Source organism: Lepisma saccharinum, chromosome 24 (assembly GCF_977018435.1).
Source record: "Lepisma saccharinum chromosome 24, izLepSacc3.1, whole genome shotgun sequence".
NCBI classification, from domain to species: Eukaryota; Metazoa; Arthropoda; class Insecta; order Zygentoma; family Lepismatidae; genus Lepisma; species Lepisma saccharinum.
The window spans coordinates 55,967,465-55,986,357 of record NC_139252.1 but is presented as its reverse complement, the minus strand read 5'-3'; the positions used below and the strand labels follow the sequence as shown (position 1 = coordinate 55,986,357).

At 36.2% G+C, this 18,893-nt stretch overlaps 2 protein-coding genes across 3 annotated transcripts in view; one reads left to right on the top strand and one right to left on the bottom strand.

Moving 5' to 3' along the window:
* LOC145978396 (L-xylulose reductase) overlaps nucleotides 1-5,207 on the bottom strand; it is a 24,850-nt gene extending 19,643 nt beyond the window's left edge. The window contains exon 1 of the mRNA XM_083111013.1: nucleotides 5,146-5,207. Within this exon, the coding sequence (XP_082967139.1) occupies nucleotides 5,146-5,188 (43 nt within the window). The 5' untranslated portion in view covers nucleotides 5,189-5,207. The remainder of the gene's footprint in view (nucleotides 1-5,145) is intronic.
* Nucleotides 4,837-18,893, top strand: LOC145978397 (uncharacterized). Of its 2 annotated transcripts, none has more exons than XM_083111014.1 (2): nucleotides 4,837-4,930; nucleotides 15,583-18,893. In XM_083111014.1, the coding sequence occupies exon 2, from the start codon at nucleotides 15,605-15,607 to the stop codon at nucleotides 15,902-15,904; it is 300 nt and encodes a 99-aa protein (XP_082967140.1). In that variant the 5' UTR covers nucleotides 4,837-4,930; nucleotides 15,583-15,604; the 3' UTR covers nucleotides 15,905-18,893. The 2 variants fall into 2 exon arrangements, with proteins under 2 accessions (XP_082967140.1, XP_082967141.1); XM_083111015.1 differs by lacking the exon at nucleotides 4,837-4,930 and adding an exon at nucleotides 6,360-6,537.

Here is an 18,893-nt window from a genome sequence, read left to right as displayed (position 1 = left end):
AAACCTTTGCAACTTCTCCCTCCCCCATCAAGTTGAATTTTCTGGATAAACCCCTACACAATAGGTGTATTTTGTGTCAATAAAGGAGATCCAATTTAAATTTTTACATGAAAAATGCAATCTATATCACCATTAAAATACTACTTTTTTTTACAGAAATTGTTTCCAAATTACTAAAAAAGAGTTTTTTGTTTAAATAATGAAGGCCCGCGTAGGTTGGCAACTCTGTATCAATACAAGGTCAAGGAGGGCTTTATCAAGGGTTATGAAGTCATATTTCCAAGCCTGGCAGTTTTAAGATATTACATAATAAAATAATAAATCATCGCCAATGATACGACGTTTAACGAAATCCAGAACATGTACACAGTTAATCAGAATATCACAGAACATTATCAATAAAAGTGTCAGTAAATTATCCACATTATCCAGAGTATCAATAAATTATCCACACACCACCAACACACCCCTTCACACTTTTCACAACATCCCTCCAACCCTCCAAAGGTTTTTTGAAAACCTCAATTTATTGTCTAAATAGCGCTAAATGTGCCCTTATACCCAGTGGCGTGTCCAAGGAGGTCATAACAAGAGAAATATATAGTGATGCTTTCCCCCAATTAAGATAATTCTCAAAAATCATCGCCAGCACTAGGATAATTCGCTTAGGCACTTAATCTGCTGTTATTCATGGCATCTCTCGTCTCTGTTGGTGTTTTCATGCTACACGTTCACCATGTAAATTATATAAAGTCTTCCAAAATATCGCAGCGGTGACAGGTGCACCCTCGCTCCCTCTGCGGACGCCATTGGTCATAACCCCTCCCCCTTTGTCCCAGTATTCCTAAAAAAAAGAACTTCAAAGGCAGGAAAAGGTGGCAAAATGAGGGCTGACTACGAAAATTAAGTATACATAACCACCTTTTACGAAAATCCTGCGCACGGTACTACTGAAGACGATCCTGCACCCCTAGATGGAAAGTTCGGTGCTACTCCGAATGTGACAAATTCCTGTCCATAAAGTTCACGACGTTAATGCTTCGGTGGCTGAGTGCGTTGAGTAGTTGGCCCATGGAGATCCTGGGTTCGAGTCCCAGCATCAGTTTTATCTAATCATAATTTAACCTCGTCGCGGTTATAAAGAAATACAGTATCAGAGAAAGCGACGCAAAATATGAAGCTACGAAAATATTACGCTAAGCGTTCTAGGAACGTGCTCACTCTTCTGGAAAATTACTCATTAAGTATTTTAGATTCAAAGTCTACTGTTTATTTGTTGTTGTTTCTTGTTTGATTTGGTGTTTTAAGTCCACTTTGTGCACAGTAAGGTTAATCGGGACTGGACCTACAGTTTGAAGTGGGATCCGAACCACTGTGTGCCTCCAGATTACAAGGCGACGCCGCTACCACTGCACCATCATCACGGAGGCCACTTGAAGTCTACTGAAATTACAAGTAAATTCTGTGTCGTCAGTTTGAGAACCAGTCATTCCAAGCAGTTTATGCTAGCATTATTTTCTTGCATCTTTTATAACTACACGGAACATCAGTATGTATCTAATATGTGCTAATACTGTAAAAATAAAATAAAGATGATGAAAAAGTTAGTAATAAAATTTAAAAAATACATAATTTCGTAAAAGAGTTTGTTTCTATATGCGAGCAGCTCTAAAAAGCATTTACAAAAATTGCAAGTAGTGATTTGAAATCGATTGTTTTTAATGGTAGGTGGTAGAGCAGCCCTAGGCTGAACGTCGCTCAGTAGAAAATAGATACTATTCTAAAAAAAAGAAAAACAAAAAGATGCAGGCTAATCGAGTCTGGGATACATTTTGAACTTCCAATATAGCCACAGAAAATGGAGTAGCAGTTCACTCTCTTTCTATAGACAATATGTACTATTGTAAACTCGCTTTCGTATATTATTTTTGTTGTTATAACTATTGAAATGAAAACTCAAATATCTTCACGCTGCAAATGTCGTCTCTCTAAACAGACGTCTGCTGGTGTCGCTTGCCCTCCTAGACACAGAGAAATATATACTCTCCAAGGGCGCCCGCAGGAAGGGACCGGGGGGACAATTCCCCCCTGAGATTTCCGGAAAGAGTTAATGTAATTCGAATGGTGAAATTGTAGCGATATTTTAAAACAAATATATTGTTTTCTGTGACTTACAGGCTGCAAGATATACGGTAGCAAATATTATTATTATTATTTGAAGTAAGCTTACAGTCTATTTTACACTGAAAAATCGAAATTTCCCGCTGCGGTAAAAACCTCGAATTCGAATTTATAATTTTGAGAGTTTCTCTGAATCCTACTCCCGCAACCAGAAAAAAAACATAAAGCGTGGTGTAAAAATCTAGATTTTTGTATTATCGACCCATGGCAGCTAGAGACGACCCAAATGAAGTCAAGTTTAGTGCTCTTTGTACTAAACATACTATATTTAGCCCGTTTGAGCTACCTTGCCGTTGCGCTTTAATATGTTAAGTCTTAGGTTCAGGAGACTGTAATTCTCGGAAACTTATGACAATTCGATTATTGATGGCGGGGAAAGAACTTCCGGTTTGGCGAATGTTCCAATGTAAACAAGTGGAATGCAGATCGTCACCGAGCTTATTTTCTTATAAAAGATCGCAAACAAAATGGATCACTTGAAATTTTTGAGTGATATAGAGAAACAAAGGTGCCTAGAAAAGATTGGCAATTTCCCGGCTAATAATTCCCAAGGCAATGTTGATCTTCTACCAACAGTTTCGTTTTTTGAAAATACTTCTCCAGGTTGAAATGAAGCTTACAATAATTATAAACATTGAAATACTTCGATTACAACAATAAAATAAATAACACTAATTACTATAGTTAAAATTATTGTTATACACTAATAATATATACCTAATTAAATAAATGTTATTATTATTATTATTGTTGTTTATTATTATCATGCTATAAGATCCACAAGCTGAGTGAATATCAGCACAACTATTTTCCATTAATACTTTTACATTTCATAGTTACAATACTGAAATGCACAGTTATCGTATTTTGTTATTAACTTTTACAAGTGTCGTTCAAGAAAGGACTTTAGATAGAAGTTAGAAAAAATAGCTCACAAAGTTTATATTGTGTGACCTCATCTGAAATTATAATTCGAATTCCGAAGACTGTTGAACCATTTATTCTTTGGATTAAATGGTAGAATATGAAAATATAACCTGGTTCCTGTATTTTTCACTCATTTTTTCGATCTAATTCATATTTTACATTGATTACTTTGTTCGAATACTAACCAAGTGAACTTTATTTCTGTTATTAACAAAAAAATAACAAACTTTTTGCTTTTTTGCAACTTGAAATGAAGGATGCCAATTTCCAAGTGGGGAGGAGGGGGTCGACTGACCTACCGACGCCCATGGAGGGGGCGCTTATCAACAACCAAAAGGGAAATGCGTTATAATATGATTATAAATAGTTCCAACTTTTAAATTTAGTCAACACATATGCGTTAGACAATTTCAGGCCGTGTCCCAAAGGTGCAAGACCGTACTTGAAGCGAGCATCCTCCGAGTATGGTCTTGGAGTGCGGTCTTGAAGTCGTGGACTGGAAGTGAAAGTCTTTCGAATTGCTCTTCGACTGCAGCGCCAAATACGGTCATTGGATAAAACTGAGTACTCGTTCTTTTTCCCTGCGTTTAAAACACTTGTTTTTCACCATATAAATCACGTTGCATTTTCAAATGTTCGTGCACATACATTTCCACACATTAGAAGCACTTTAACCAACAACTTGCTGACCCATAACGTATATTTAACCTGTGTTGCTGGCTTTCTATCTCCGCGATTTGAAACAAACGAACAACGAGTGTGGATATCACGTGACCGAGTCAGCTTCCATCTGCACTGCTATCTATGCACTTGCGTACTTCTGTTCTTGGCGCTTTCGAACTGTACTAGGTGACGTCACTTCCGCCAAAACCATGCTTCAAGTACGTACTTCGTACCTTTCGGACAGAGCCATAATTTTCGAAACACGTAAAATATTTGCATTTGATTTGATGAAGTGCCGACTGCAGAGCCTACTCCCTCGTGTCCAATCTTTTCGGTTTACTGAAATCCACTGATTTTTCCGTATCGGGTCTGTCTGAAAATAATGCATAGATACCTGAGAACAATTGCTTTTTCCCTATCTCATGTTGAAACCAAAAGCCACACAAACATTGTCGCCTTTTCCGAAGACACTGCTTTTACTCCTTTGAATTCCATGTTATTCTTTTCAAAACCGGAAGTAAAGTTCTCGCCCGCGCCAAGGAAGCACAGAAATGTAAACATCCGGTGAATAGCGCTATTTAAATCTTTACTAAACCCATTTTTATTGTCGATTTACACGAGAAATTCTTACTTTCGTTGAAAATAATATTTAAAGAGCCATCCCATCACCGTCCAATGTAAAACTTAGGGCAACCAAATGAAGAACGGAATTCTTTAGGGACACCCGCCACCGGAAAAGTTTGGCAATGAACAGCCCCATTTGGATCGAAAGAGGGAAAGATGATATAACTTACACTTGCGTTCACTGTTTGCATGGACTCTCACTTGTTACACATCGTACTGAACACCGTCGTGTAATGACGTCAACATAAAAAACGTTCGTTCTTACCTTAGGTCTGTTAATTTTAGTTCTCTTATCTTAGCATAAATGCACTGCAGTTTTTCGCGGCTTGATAGAAAGATATTACTATGATAAGAGCTCTAAACCTAGCATGCCTATTTTAACAAAACTAATATTTTTCGTGACGTCAGTAGACAAGGGTGTTCAATGTGGTGTCCGATAAGTGAGACTCGTTGGCATGTATCTAGTTTTTGACAGTTCGATGATTTTCTTGTTCGTGATTTGTCAATGCAATGGAAACAGAAGTAAAAACGGGAGGTATGTTTCGATCATAGCAAAATTCGAGTAATGAATAGTAGTTTAAATTGAAATTTATTACCTTCAATGGTACTATTATCGTATGAGTAAAACACCTACGAATCATATATTTCGGACTTCTTTACATTGCTAACGTGTTGCGGAACATTTCTTAAGGCGAAATAATGCATTTCTAACTAAGATAATGTTTATTTTCTCTATTTACGAGTACTTACTGTTACTTGTTGTTTCGAATCTGTAACACATTATGGCCGTCATAGCATACAGGTTTAGGGGGCGTTCTGAGAGTGTTTTGTCGATTTATGCAGTGGTGCAACCTCGTTCACCGGAAAATATCTACTTTCGTGCCCCTTTTTGAAATTATGCTAATACATCGCATTTACGTGTAGAACTTGTAAAATAACCTTGCGATTTACCACGTTCATTGTCCATACACAGCAATTCGGAACCATCTTTGTTTCGCAATTCGTTAATGCTCTTACTTTACGCACAACACTCTTGCAACCTTGAATATTGACGTCAGACGAGGAATGCCTACGTGGTTAGGTTAGGCCTGTTAGGTTAGGTTCCATTAGCATAAATACAAAGAAAAAATAATATTTTCGCTAAGAGACGCGTTACCTTTGTATTGCCTAACATGAAAAAGGTCTCTCCTGTGACGTCAGAACACAATGTTGCTAGAGTGTTGTGCGATACGTTAATGCTCTTCCTTTACGCACAACACTCTTGCAACCTTGAATATTGACGTCAGACGAGGAATGCCTACGTGGTTAGGTTAGGCCTGTTAGGTTAGGTTCCATTAGATAAATACAAAGAAAAATAAAATATTTTCGCTAAGAGACGCGTTACCTTTGTATTGCGTAACATGAAAAAGGTCTCTCCTGTGACACAATGTTGCTAGAGTGTTGTGCGATAAGTGACACTCATTCGGGTCGGAACCATCTTTCCTTCGAAATTTGTTAATGCTCTTCCTTTACGCACAACCATCTTGCAACCTTGAATATTGACGTCAGACGAGGAATGCCTACGTGGTTAGGTTAGGCCTGTTAGGTTAGGTTCCATTAGCATAAATACAAAGAAAAATTATAAAAACTGCACTCTCCTGTGACGTCGGAACTCAATGTTGCTACAATGTTGTGCGATAAGTGACACCTATTCGGGTCGGAACCATCTTTCTTTCGTAATTCTCTTCCTTGCAACCTTGAATATTGACCTCAGACGAGGAATGCCTACGTGGTTAGGTTAGGCCTGTTAGGTTAGGTTCCATTAGCATAAATGCAAAGAAAAATTATAAAAACTGCACTCTCCTGTGACGTCGGAACTCAATGTTGCTACAGTGTTGTGCGATAAGTGACACCCATTCGGGAAAAATTGCTTGTTCCGAACTCGACAGGTGGTTCTAGTGAAAACACGGCGAGGCTGAAACACTGGCTACGGGGTTGCATCGTCTTAACACACGGAACATTGCACTCTCATGCAAAAAGCAAATGGCGTGAGCAGAAACAGCGTGTCGGACAGAGATTTTCGCAGAAAACAACACGCATTCACATTAAAATGGATCAAATCTACATTCAGGAACTTCCAAAACGCTCAAGAAAATGATTTCCGTAAGTACTTTCTCCTGTAAATTTGAAGGAAATTTGAAGGAATCCGTTTTACTCATACGATAATGTTACCCATTCAATTTTATAATTAGTTAGTGGAACATATATATATTAAGATTTATTTAGTTTTAGCCATTGAGCTATGTACCATCTACATTTCCCCCAATTTTATACATTTTGTTAAAATTTCATACATTTTTAATAATACAATATTTTCGCTACTAATGTAATGGTAAAAAATTCATTTGGATATTTTGCAGGGTGCTGTTGTGAAACAAGGACATATTTGTTTTTTTTTTGGAGTGGCATCGAAAAGCATAGGACATGACTAAAAAAAGTAGGTAACAGTTTCATGCATCGGAGAAAAAGTACTGTCCTGCAAAAATCAGGATGTCTGGTCATCCTAATATTACTTAATATAATACTATTAACAAATGCTTGTGTCCATCACACAGATACACTAAATTTGTTTCACCCTTGCAAAACCAAATTTGGCACATACAAATGCATTAGGCATCCGAACACCATAAGGTACCTAAAAAAAAAAAAATACATTAATGTTTGAGCAGCCTGGCCAGATTCTCCTGTAAAAAAAAATGGTCACACCAGTTATACTTTGCTTCACCATTGACCATTCACGGTTTGTGTTTTCAGTTCAGCAGCTGCATAATCACACAGATATCAGTAACTTTGCAATCTTTAGTATTAGAAGTGATAAATGAAACAAAGTAGTACCACATTTAGAAATGTTATAGACAATTTTTAATTTATATTGCGAGAGCAAAATGAAACCACGTTACATTCTTGCACAATGTTGCTTGAAAAGAACTGTGACCTAATAATTTGTTTACCAGATGATGGCAATGATAAAAATCAAATTACTCAGAAAGTGTTACATATTTAGCTTCTGGGATAAACACCAGGACAAGTAAGTATTTCAAAGATACTCTTGAGAAACCAGGACTGTCCCAACAAATCCAGAACTCGACTTGTCACCCAATTTTTTAGGTACGTCGACTGTTTGTCTTAGAAATTGAGCTTGGCTGGGAGAAATGACATTGTATGCCAGACACCTAGACTCGATATACCATTTCAATTACACCACTTTAGTCTACCCAAGTTTTGCTTGAAATATTTGGTGAAATATGTAAGAGTTGGAATGTTGTAATAGCTATCATTTAATTATGAAATTGACTTATGCCACACATTCCTGGTGAAGCATTAACCCTTTCAGCCCTGATTTTTTTTGGTTTCATAAAAAAAATTACCATAATTAAAAACTTTTTTTGGGGGGTAAGGAAACACAAAATGATGAAGTTTTTGTTCAAAGTATTATAGCCTATTTCATGAAATACAAGACGTGCACTTTTGTGTACAACAGGTCTCAATGGTAATTCTTTGTAGTAGTATTCTGAGTGAGGTTTTATATGTATTATAAGCCTTGCAATATAGTTAATATATTTGCGAATAATCTCAATCACTATGTGGCCATCCAGATCGACTTCATCGTAGTTACCCAATTCACTGTCTTTCAATATAGCTTCATACAGAGCATCTTCATCAATGTCTGATAAATTGCCATTTTCCAAGCATTTCAAGAGGCATTCGATTTCCTTCTCTTTCAGAAAGTTTTTTGGTTTAGCACGATGTTTTTTTTTATTGGTCGATTGAGTTGGTGTTTTAAGTCCACTTTATGCACAGTAAGGCTAATCACGACTGGGCCTACAGTTTAAAGTGGGATCCGAACCACTATGTGCCTCCACCGGGTATCGAATCCGGGACTCCTCAATTACAAGGCAATGACGCATCCACTTCACCATCAGGGAGGCACAACATTTTTTGTCATGTGAAAGGCCTAAAATATAAGAAAATATATGTAATTTACTTATTTTGTTCCTTACACAGTATCAGATACAAATTAGGGTTAAAGTTTACTGCAGGGTGTCCTTTTGATTTTTACATAACAAATTGGAATAAAAATACATTTACTTTGTAAGTAAAATTTAACCCACATTAGTATCCAAATAATATATGTAATGTATTTTATTTATAACTTATTTTATCTCCAGTTGAAAAATGTGGTGGTTTAGTCGGTAGGGCGTCTACCACATTGGAGACCTAAGTTCGATTCCGGCAGTGTTGATCTAAGGTTGGAATTTTTCTGGCTTTGTTCCCGCATAAGTGGCTTTGGGGTTCACCCAGTCTCAAATGAATGGGTACCTGGGGGCAACCCTGGGGAATAAAGGTAGCCTGAGCATGGTACTGATCACATCACCTTCAAAATGGCCGACATAGAGAATGTGTTGGGCCCTACCTCCACATCCTTCAAATGTGCCTTCATGCACAGTGAACTTTACCTTTATCTTACAAGTAGAGAAATATAAAATGAATATTCTCCGCACACTTTTATCTTCCTATATTTTATATTTTTATTTTTGGACGGTATGCAAAGGATTAATAGACTCTCCCACGCAGTAAGAATAGGATAATGCAATAGTCATTTTTATGTCCAACATGTGAACAATCCCAATTTACAAAATAATATCTGATTGTTCTTGTGGGTTGGTATTGTGTATATGTGGCCATATTCCTTTGAATCGAAAATGTCAGACACTAAATCCAATGAAATTAGTGTTTACTAGGTTTTACTAGCACCCGGCAATATAAGAAATGGGCAAATCAAGTTATTCTTTACTCTATTTACAAGCGCACAGGACATCTCTAAAGACCTAATGTGCACAATTGTGTATGTCAACAAATACTGTGCGAGTACACACAACAGAAACAATGAAACCGAAAACTATGTAAAGATTCTAAAAATATGAATATTAGCAAACATAGAAATTAGAATATACACACATTATATTGCATAAATACATTATTTTCATAATAATAAATGAGGACTTACCAGCACTAGCACCTGCCATGTCTGCAACCTCTCACAATATATATTATCTAATTTCAAAGATGAGGTGGCGGCACCTGCAAGGTTCCAAAACAAGTTCTAAACACTGCTTCAGAAGTCATCAATCAACCACCGGCATCGTAGTTGTAAGAGGGCGGCATCAAAAAAATGATTTCAATGACGTACACATATGTAACCGTCAGGGCAGAAAGGGTTAAATAAAAACATTTTGTGTAATTTACATGATAATTAGAGGGGTGACCTTTTGGCAAGACACCAAATGCCAACCTCCCTCCCTGGACTGCATTTTGCAGACCAGAGTCTCTCTTGCATCTGGACTCAAGACCATTATAAACTTCCTGTTGTGTGTTGTCCTTACGCAGGGGTGATTACTGATATTGTTGCAGTGTTGCACAACGACCGCATATTTTACCATGAGATTTCATGCTCTTTGTTAGTATTTTTTTCATTGTTTTCCTATTAAATATATTGAATGTAAACAAATAATATTACCCTTGATTGCTTCAAAATAGCTAATTCCATTGCGATCCGTTAAAAAAAAGAAGCAACCTGCAAGATTTCACAGTATATGAGTAGACGTATAGGTCGACGTTGCAGCGCCGAAGCAACGGCCTCACGGCCTGATCTCTGCAGCGAGGAGTATTGGTGCTAGTTATCTTCCCTGATGTTGTAGTGTGGGCGCTGGGACTAAATGTCTATTGTTATAGTTGCGATATTTCGTGTTGTTAAGCCATGTTCCAACAGATACCAATACCGATGCTTGAAAATTTTAACAATTAAAAATTGTTCAAAATACTATGGCAATAAAATTAATACATTGTCATAACATTTGAAAATGGTTAGGCTAAGTTCAGAGTTCCACATTCGTGCAATAGTTATAATAATTTAGTCATATGATTGTTCAAAATTTATTCATATAATGCAATTTAGTGTCTGAAATTACTATTTAAACTAATTTTATTAAATATGATGTTTAAAAAAGCCAATTTGTATATCATGACAAAATTATCAAATTGTGCAATATTTTGAATTCATATTCATAACAGTTTTTTTGACTGACAATATGAAAAACAAATATCTTCAATCATATGTGTTCTTTCAGACAAGAAAGATATGATGCATTCAAATTTATAATTAAATTTATTGAAATTGTGTACATTTGCATTGGCAACTCTTTAAAATTGATCAATGTATAATATGATGTTATTTTGTATCAGCATTCAAAAAATGGTAATTGTAATCATTAGATAAGTATATTGTGATATACATTGTAAAATAGCTATAACAGAGCAAATATGTACATTTACTACACAAACATTCAAGCTGTTAAGCACTTATTGACAAAAATATAAAACAAAAACAATTGAAGATAACACATACTAAAATATCTGGCTTGAACTAGTTACTCTGATACTAGTTGTCTGTAACTTTGGGAGGAATCTCAAAATGGAACAAAGATAAGTACAGATATAGCAATATGGGATGGAAATATATTTGTACAATAATTGTTGCTTTTAAAGCATTAAACTTTGCAATTTTATAACAACTTGGATGCTTAAGCTATATAGAAGCCTTTTATGAATCTTGAATGAACTTTGATTATGATATAATCTTTCAAAAGATTGAAAAGTTGTGGAATGGCACTCATACAGTCATGGACATAAGTATTCATACAAAGACATTGTCTGTATGAAACATGTTATTATACAAAGAAGACCGTAAAGGCAAGTCAAGTCTATAGCACATATGCTCCATTGGAATGGGAAGAATAGAAACGCAAAGCAATTGAGTGCATACAATTGAAATTGTCATGAGAAATGTGGGTAATCCTTAGATAAACTGCTTTCTGGATGGTCATAAGTATTCATACGCCAGGTTATAAACCCCCCCAAAAAGTTCGTGAAACAACAGTTTCCATCATTCAGTGCCAGATATGTGTTTACTGCAGTTGCACCTGTGTAAGGAAGTGGTTGGTTTGGTGTTGGCATGCTGCAGGAAGTCAAATGGGCCGCAAAGGGAAGGAAACCATGATCGAAGAGAGGAGAATTATGATATCATTATACCACAATAAGAACTCGTATTCTGAAATCGCAGATATAGTTGGGAGAAGTCGTGCGACTATGCAAAGTGTCATCAAACGATATAAAGACACAAAAGTGCTGATAAATAGGGAAAGGGTTGGGCGTCCTCAGAAACTTACTTCGAGAGAGAAACAAGGACTGTTGAGAATGATCAAGAAAAACCCCAAAATTAACATCGTCAACAGTGTCGGCACATGTTCACGAACAACTGGGAAAACAAGTGTCCTCAAGAAGTATTAGAAGGCTTTTCAAACGAGCAGGGTACAGAGCTAGGGCACCTAGAAGGAAGCCATACATCAGTAAGAGGAACAAGAAGGCAAGATTAACATTTGCAAAGGAGTATGTGAGTAAAAGTTTGGACTTCTGGGATAAAGTGTTGTTTACGGACGAGAGTATATTTAATTTTATCCATAGTGATGGTAGAATTTTGGTGTGGGGAAAGCCCAATATTGAGCTTGAGCCTCGAAATCTCTTGGCCACAGGTAAACATGGAGGTGGTGGCATTATGGTCTGGGGCTGTATGTCAGCCTCAGGTGTTGGAGAACTCGTCCTTATTGAGGGAACTGTGGATAGATTTGTCTAGTTGGATATTCTGAAGAACAATTTGCAGCAGAGTATCGATCATTTGGGTCTTGGGAATGATTTTTACTTCCAGCAGGACAACGACCCTAAACATACAGCTGAGATTGTCTGCCTTTGGTTGTTATATAATACTCCCCACACACTCAAAACTCCACCTCAGTCCCCCAACCTTAACCCCATTGAACATCTTTGAAGCCATTTGGAAACCAGACTCCGAAAACATGACATTACAAGCAAGAATAGACTGAAAGAGGTCATTTTGCATGAGTGGCACAATATTACATCTGAAATAACCACGCCTCTTGTTCATTCTATGCAAAAGAGACTGACAGCTGTTCTCCATAACAGAGGAATGCATACTAAATTATGACGACATGGTATTTGTTTCTTTCTTTTCTTCAAAGTGAACTTTTATGTTGGTGTATGAATACCTTTGTCCAGCCAAAGAAGCGGGTATTGAGAAGGTTTTGTATTTTATTTTTCTACAAGCAGCATCTGATATTTATTTTTGTTGTCAATATATCGTTTGGTGCATACATGGTAAAGCATTAACAGTTTTGACTTCCTTATTGTTTCCCTAGCTGCTGCAATTCGTCCTTTTTTCCTTTCAGTTCCACTGTATGATTACTTTTGTCCATCACTGTATGTATAAAATATGCCATGTTCAATTAAAGCAGTTAATAGGTATCTGCTTTCACCTTCCTTAACAAGCGAGCTTATAAATTAATTCCTCAAATGAATGCTTTGAGGAAAGTTACCTAAAGCGACACACATATGTTCTACATTTGGGTGTGATTTAACCAGATGCCGAGTTTTGGAAACTGAAGATCAGGATTGTAGAAAACCTGGATGAAGAAATTGGCATATTGAACATACTCAGTTGTAGAATGGATGCATGCTAAATTATAAAAACAAAGACTTACTCTATCTCAAAAGGAGATAATAAAGAAATATTTTCTTCTTATAAATAACATTTATATGTTATAAATGTTCTTCTAAACAAATGAATAATTTGATGCTTTTGTAACTTGTTATTTTTTTATTTTTATCAATATAATTTGCATAAAAATATTTATAATTGTTTGAGAATAAACACTATTCATCTGCATATGTAAACTGGTATTCCTTTTCAACATATATCCGTAGCTTCCTACTGTTCTATTACATTGATTTGAATTCTGACAGGTATATTCATAAAATGATGTGCCAATCAAGACTTCATATTTAACCGAGGACATTTATCAAAGTTATTGATTAGTGAGATAGATTAGACTGAATTGTCTTCTTGATATTTAGTCTCACTTTCTTCTCTTTTCATCACTTTTATTGTCATAATACTGATTAATATTGTTGGGTGAGCCCAATAAGAAGCATCGATTTATCAGAGTTTTCCTTTAAAATATTCAACAGTTGAATCTGAACTTAAAGTACTTCTTACATAAAAAAACAACAACACAATTCTGCACAATATTGTTGCCGAACACATGGAAACTTCAAATTTTGCATGATAATTATTAATTATACCACCTTGAAAGTATCACGTGGCATTTTGCGGATCCTGCGAAAGGGCCGGTACCAGTGAACAAAATACAACTGATACTTTCCGATACCGATACATCGTCATCGGCTCAGCCCGAATATAAATACATAAAATTATGAATATAGATAATTACATTATAAATATATAAAAATTAAATTTATATATATATTCGCTGCAACCAACAACATTCCGAACCAGGAGCCGCCACTGTCCTTACGTGTGTCTGATTGTCCCTTCATCCATTTTATATCTCATTTTCTTTCATCCATATCTTCATGAGTAGTCAAAAATGGCAGAAATGTGAATTGATTTGATTTACTGTTTGCTGTATTTTACTCGCTTTTTGTGCCACTTTTGGCTAATTTGCGTTGATGGGGATGAGTGATGATATGATGAAATTGACGAATGGACACACACAAACATCCATTCCCAGGCCAGGATTTGACCCCTGGCATCGTAGCGTGATGTGCTAACCACTCCGCCACGGGGGCCAGCAGCAGAAATGTGAAGTGAAATGAATAAATCAATCAAAAACATGAAAATTAGACTCTGCAAAAATGTTGCACCTCATTATTGCAGGTACAGTGAGATGAGATGCCTGCATTCCAGAAAGTATCAACTTGTATCAGGGCCAACCTCCGTGGTGGAGTGGTTAGCACATGCCAGGGCTCCCCAGATTTGAATCCGGAGCGTTCCAGAGTTTCGTCTGACACTTTACATGTAAAATGTACGGTTCTAGACATGTGATTGGATTAAAATGTCACTAATAATTTATGTTGGTAAAATATGCAAATTATATTTATTTGAACCTTAATGCAATTAAAAACAAAAATAATTTCCTCAATTTCATCATATAACCACGGATTCTCATTGCCACAATTAGCCAAAAGTGGCAGAAAAGACACAACAGAAAGGGGAGAACCCCTGAAGATGCCCAACCTCCACCTGCATACATTCAGGGGTAGGTGCCTAGTGCCGTGGTACCTTTTAAGATAAACCAGGGCGTCAGATCTGCAGAATTTCGGTTCCCCCAATCTTCTTTTCCACCTTCTTTATTGATGCTTTCAATTATAGCTACATGTTTGAGGCGACAACCCACAACTGATTAACGTCTTATGGATAGTGTGGACCAAGGTTGTTTCGGCATACCAGAAACTAGCTTGGTTTACAGTTAAGGTTTTTTTTTTGCTAGTAGTGCAATAAAATAAAATTTATACATATATATTTGTCAGTATGTTAGTAATAGAACAAGGTGTAATGTGTTATGACAGGGTGAATAAAAAGTGTGTTATTTCTTGAAGGATATTAGTCTCTCTAAAATGTGAGAGTTAAAATAGGTAAAGTGTTCCCCTGTGCTTAGCCCCACGCCATGAAGGTGTATAGGGGGTGTGGGGGTAACGCCCCACACTTTCTTGATCCGGTTGTGAGTGGGGGTGATGTGATCAGCATCACGCCCCTGACCGCCTTTACCCCCCAGGGTTTCCCCCAGGTACCCATGTTATTCAACACTGGGTGGGCACCGGGGCCGTTTCCAACGTTAGAAAAGTTCCCAGATTTGAGCCGGCCGGGGATCGAACCTGGGACCTTTAGCATGGTAGTCAGACGTGTTACCGACTGAGCCACTGCGGCCGTTAATGTGAGTTAGTAAATAATAATAATAAAAATAGTAAAAGAAAGGGGCTATGTGACCAAATATAGAGATTGAAGGGTGAAGTAAGGTGAAAGTATGAGAAGAGAGGTGATTTTGCTGAGGCAGAAAAATACATTAAATATCCTAATCAATCAATCATCCTGTATCAGTGATGAAATATGAGCTGAATACTTTCTGAAAGAGATACTATTCATATCAGCCGATCTCAGCCCTAATGTTTTGTTTGACAGTTTCATCATAGTTAATATTACCTCCTCTTTACTTCCAGTACGTAGCAAGGCAGCATCAACATGATAGGGACAAAATCATCTAGTCTGTCACCCTTATCATCCCTGTTGGGATTGGATGGCCCATTCCAGAAAGGGCTGATGTTCTTACTGCAGCTGGCGTGGGAATCCCGAATCCGGCTGCCCGTGCTCATCACGGTCGGTTTCATGGTGTTGGACATTCGGATGCAGTTGGAGATCAACGTTGATGTTGACGTCCATGGCCAGGTGGACGATGTGCAGGAAGATGACGATGAAGATGAGCACAACCACCATACTAGGCGAGGACAATCCGACGAAGACAGGGATGTTGAGTTTATATAAGTGTGATGTTCGTTTGTTCATATTTTGATGTGCAGGACTTATCCATTTTGCCTGCCGAACTGTTCAGTGCCTTTCGTGTGCAACATGATGTGGACACGTATTTTTATGTTTTTCCTATCATTGCAAATTTACGGAGGAAAGTATTATTTGATAAACTATTTTCTTTATGCAATTGAAATATTTTTGAAAGATCTGACAGTTTCCAATATTTGAGTAATGCTCAAAAAAACAATGAGTAATTGAATTTTAGTTTTTACTTTTTAGATTGCACCTGCTATTATTCCGAGATCCATTTTGCAGTGGATTATTAATTTATTGTTGTGTGGTGAGGACTTTCTTTTGTTCGAGAAAACTCATTTGTTGTTTATAAAGATTCCATGAACTTTTATACCTTGAAATAGAAATTTTTGTATTTGGAAATAGCTTGCTAACTTTATGGATACTCTGTATTTTTTTCCTGCGTTTGAATGTTTGTGCAAAAGGGACAAAATATTGTGACGTCTCTTATTTATTACTTTTTTTAAAGTTAAGAGCATGAGTGTGCAGTGTGGCTACACAATGAACAGCCAAAAATTTGAGAAGGCATTACTTTTGTTCCAATCTAGCACACCAGGATTTTGCAAAAGTAGACACATGTATACGATAAGCAGAATATTGAAATAGCTGTTTGTTAAAGAAATTATAATTTTTTGGTGCAAAATTTTCATCATTTCATGTTTTGTAAAATTCACATGTTAGTGGGATTCAAGAATGGTGGGTTGTTTGAAATTTTACATACCTTGCGAAACTCCCAATACTTTGAAAAGCTAGTGTCTACTACCGGAAATATATAAAATACTGATCAATATATTGAAAAATAAGGAATAAAGTGAACCAAATGTAGAACACACAAGTAGTATGTTTCGAATTTTTATTTGCAAATTATCAGAACCACTTGTGTATTCTGTATCCAGTCAGTACTAATTTTTCACAAGTAGCTTTAAGAAATAATGTCAGACATGCCCTTTAAATAACAATCTCAATCCTTTAAACCCACCTGTGTTCTTAGGGGATGGGAAACAAATAAACATTATATGTGTTGCAAGAAAAGGTAAATGGTCAGACTTAAAATTCCATTGACAACCTAATATTTGTACATACAGAACAGTCTTATTAAAATTTGAAAGAACAAGGGGTGTCAAACTGCTTTCCTGTAGCCATTCTTCAGCAGTTGTGTGTGTGTGTCCTTGTGTAATATATTTTTGTATGAAGTTTCATATAATTGGACTCTGGTAGGATGCTGTGTCCACTTGCTGTCACTTAAAATGTCAGTAAAGGGAAACCTATTTTGTAAGAATGGAACCATCTTGAAGACAATGGCTTAAAAGTATTTAAAAATTATGTTATAAATGTTTTTTTTAATTTAATGTTAAATAAATTGGTATAAAATGGATTAATTGTTGCTTTAATGGTATTTGGATATTGTTAGTGTTTATTATTAGTCAAGTATTGTCTTTTTTTTTTCTCACTAGAATATTCATGCTAGTTTTCGAAACTTATGGTTGCATTTTTTTTTACTTTTGATGTTGCCACAAACAAAAATAAAACAGGGTGAGTTTGTAACTTAATAATAGACTGTTAGTTTATGAATAATTTTAAAAAACTGCAAAACCTATGTATGTCAAAATACCATAATGCATGTGCCAACCTCAATGGTGGAGTGGTTAGCACAACAACACCAGGGGTCCCAGGTTCAAATCCTGGTCTGGGCATGGGTGTTTGTTGTGAGTGTCCCTTCATCAGTTTTATCATCATCACTCATTGTTGCGATTAGTCAAAAGTGACAGGAAAGCTATGCTAAATAACAAAAATGAAATCCAATGAAACCTAAATGCACTGAATTAATCAGGGATTGTACTTTGAACTAATAGGATATCTTGGAAGGGTATTCAAGTTGTAAATGGGGTCGAGTGACATCTTGTTTGATAGGCAGCGTAGATATCACATTAACTTTAAAATTACTGTGCACACCATTCTCAGATTCCTTCTTGGACATACCTTCAACAGTAGTAATGCTGTCAAATTCTTCAATTAACAATTCAATGTTTAGGGGCAAGACAGTTGCTATGAAACTGCATGTAATTCATTTGCTGTGATTGTGTTAAATTGGCAGTCAGTATTAAGAACTTCGTCGAATTCATCTTTATTGTATGTCCAAAAATTAAATTCGACGAAGTTCTTAATACTGACTGACTCCCAAAGTGTATTACAGCTGCTTCAATCCTCTCACAAGAATCTTCATAAATGAACCCCTTATATTATAAATTGTAATCAGTTAGTCCAATCAATACAAAAAACTGGAAAAACCATCGAGCTTACTTGGGTTAAGGCACATAGTAATATTACAGGCAATTCCCATGTTGTTGAGTGTTCAAAGAAAGGGGTGTGTCTTCCAAATATTATGCAGTTATCATTGTATTATACTGATCTAATGCCTAGAATGAGGAAAGAAAAATTGAATGACTGGTTTGATTGGTGTCGTCTTAAACTAGTAACAGTTGATGAATCATGTAGATCAGTTGCTCAATTCAAGCCACAAGAACCATGGTTTCATTGTGTTAAAGAAATTGAGATCTAAACAATATTTATTCAGAATTGGAGTAATAAATTATGAGACATGTGAATTTTGCTGGGAAAGTGCAGATGTGCATCATGTAATACTGGAATGTCCAAAATATAGGAGAGAAATACATTATATGAAACTTTATGTAATTTAAAAGTTCAATATCCTTTGAACTTGACAAGTTTGGTGGCCAATCCAGATGTTCGAGTGGGATATAGTTTAAGATTCTTAAGAAAATGTAACATGCAATTGTAAAGGGAAATTATTAATTTTTACTCTAAATAATTCTTAATATAACTTCTGTGAAATAATGGAGGGAAAAGATATAATGATAATTTAAATGTAAAACAATTATGTATATTCTAGAAAGAACTCGTGGACAAAAAA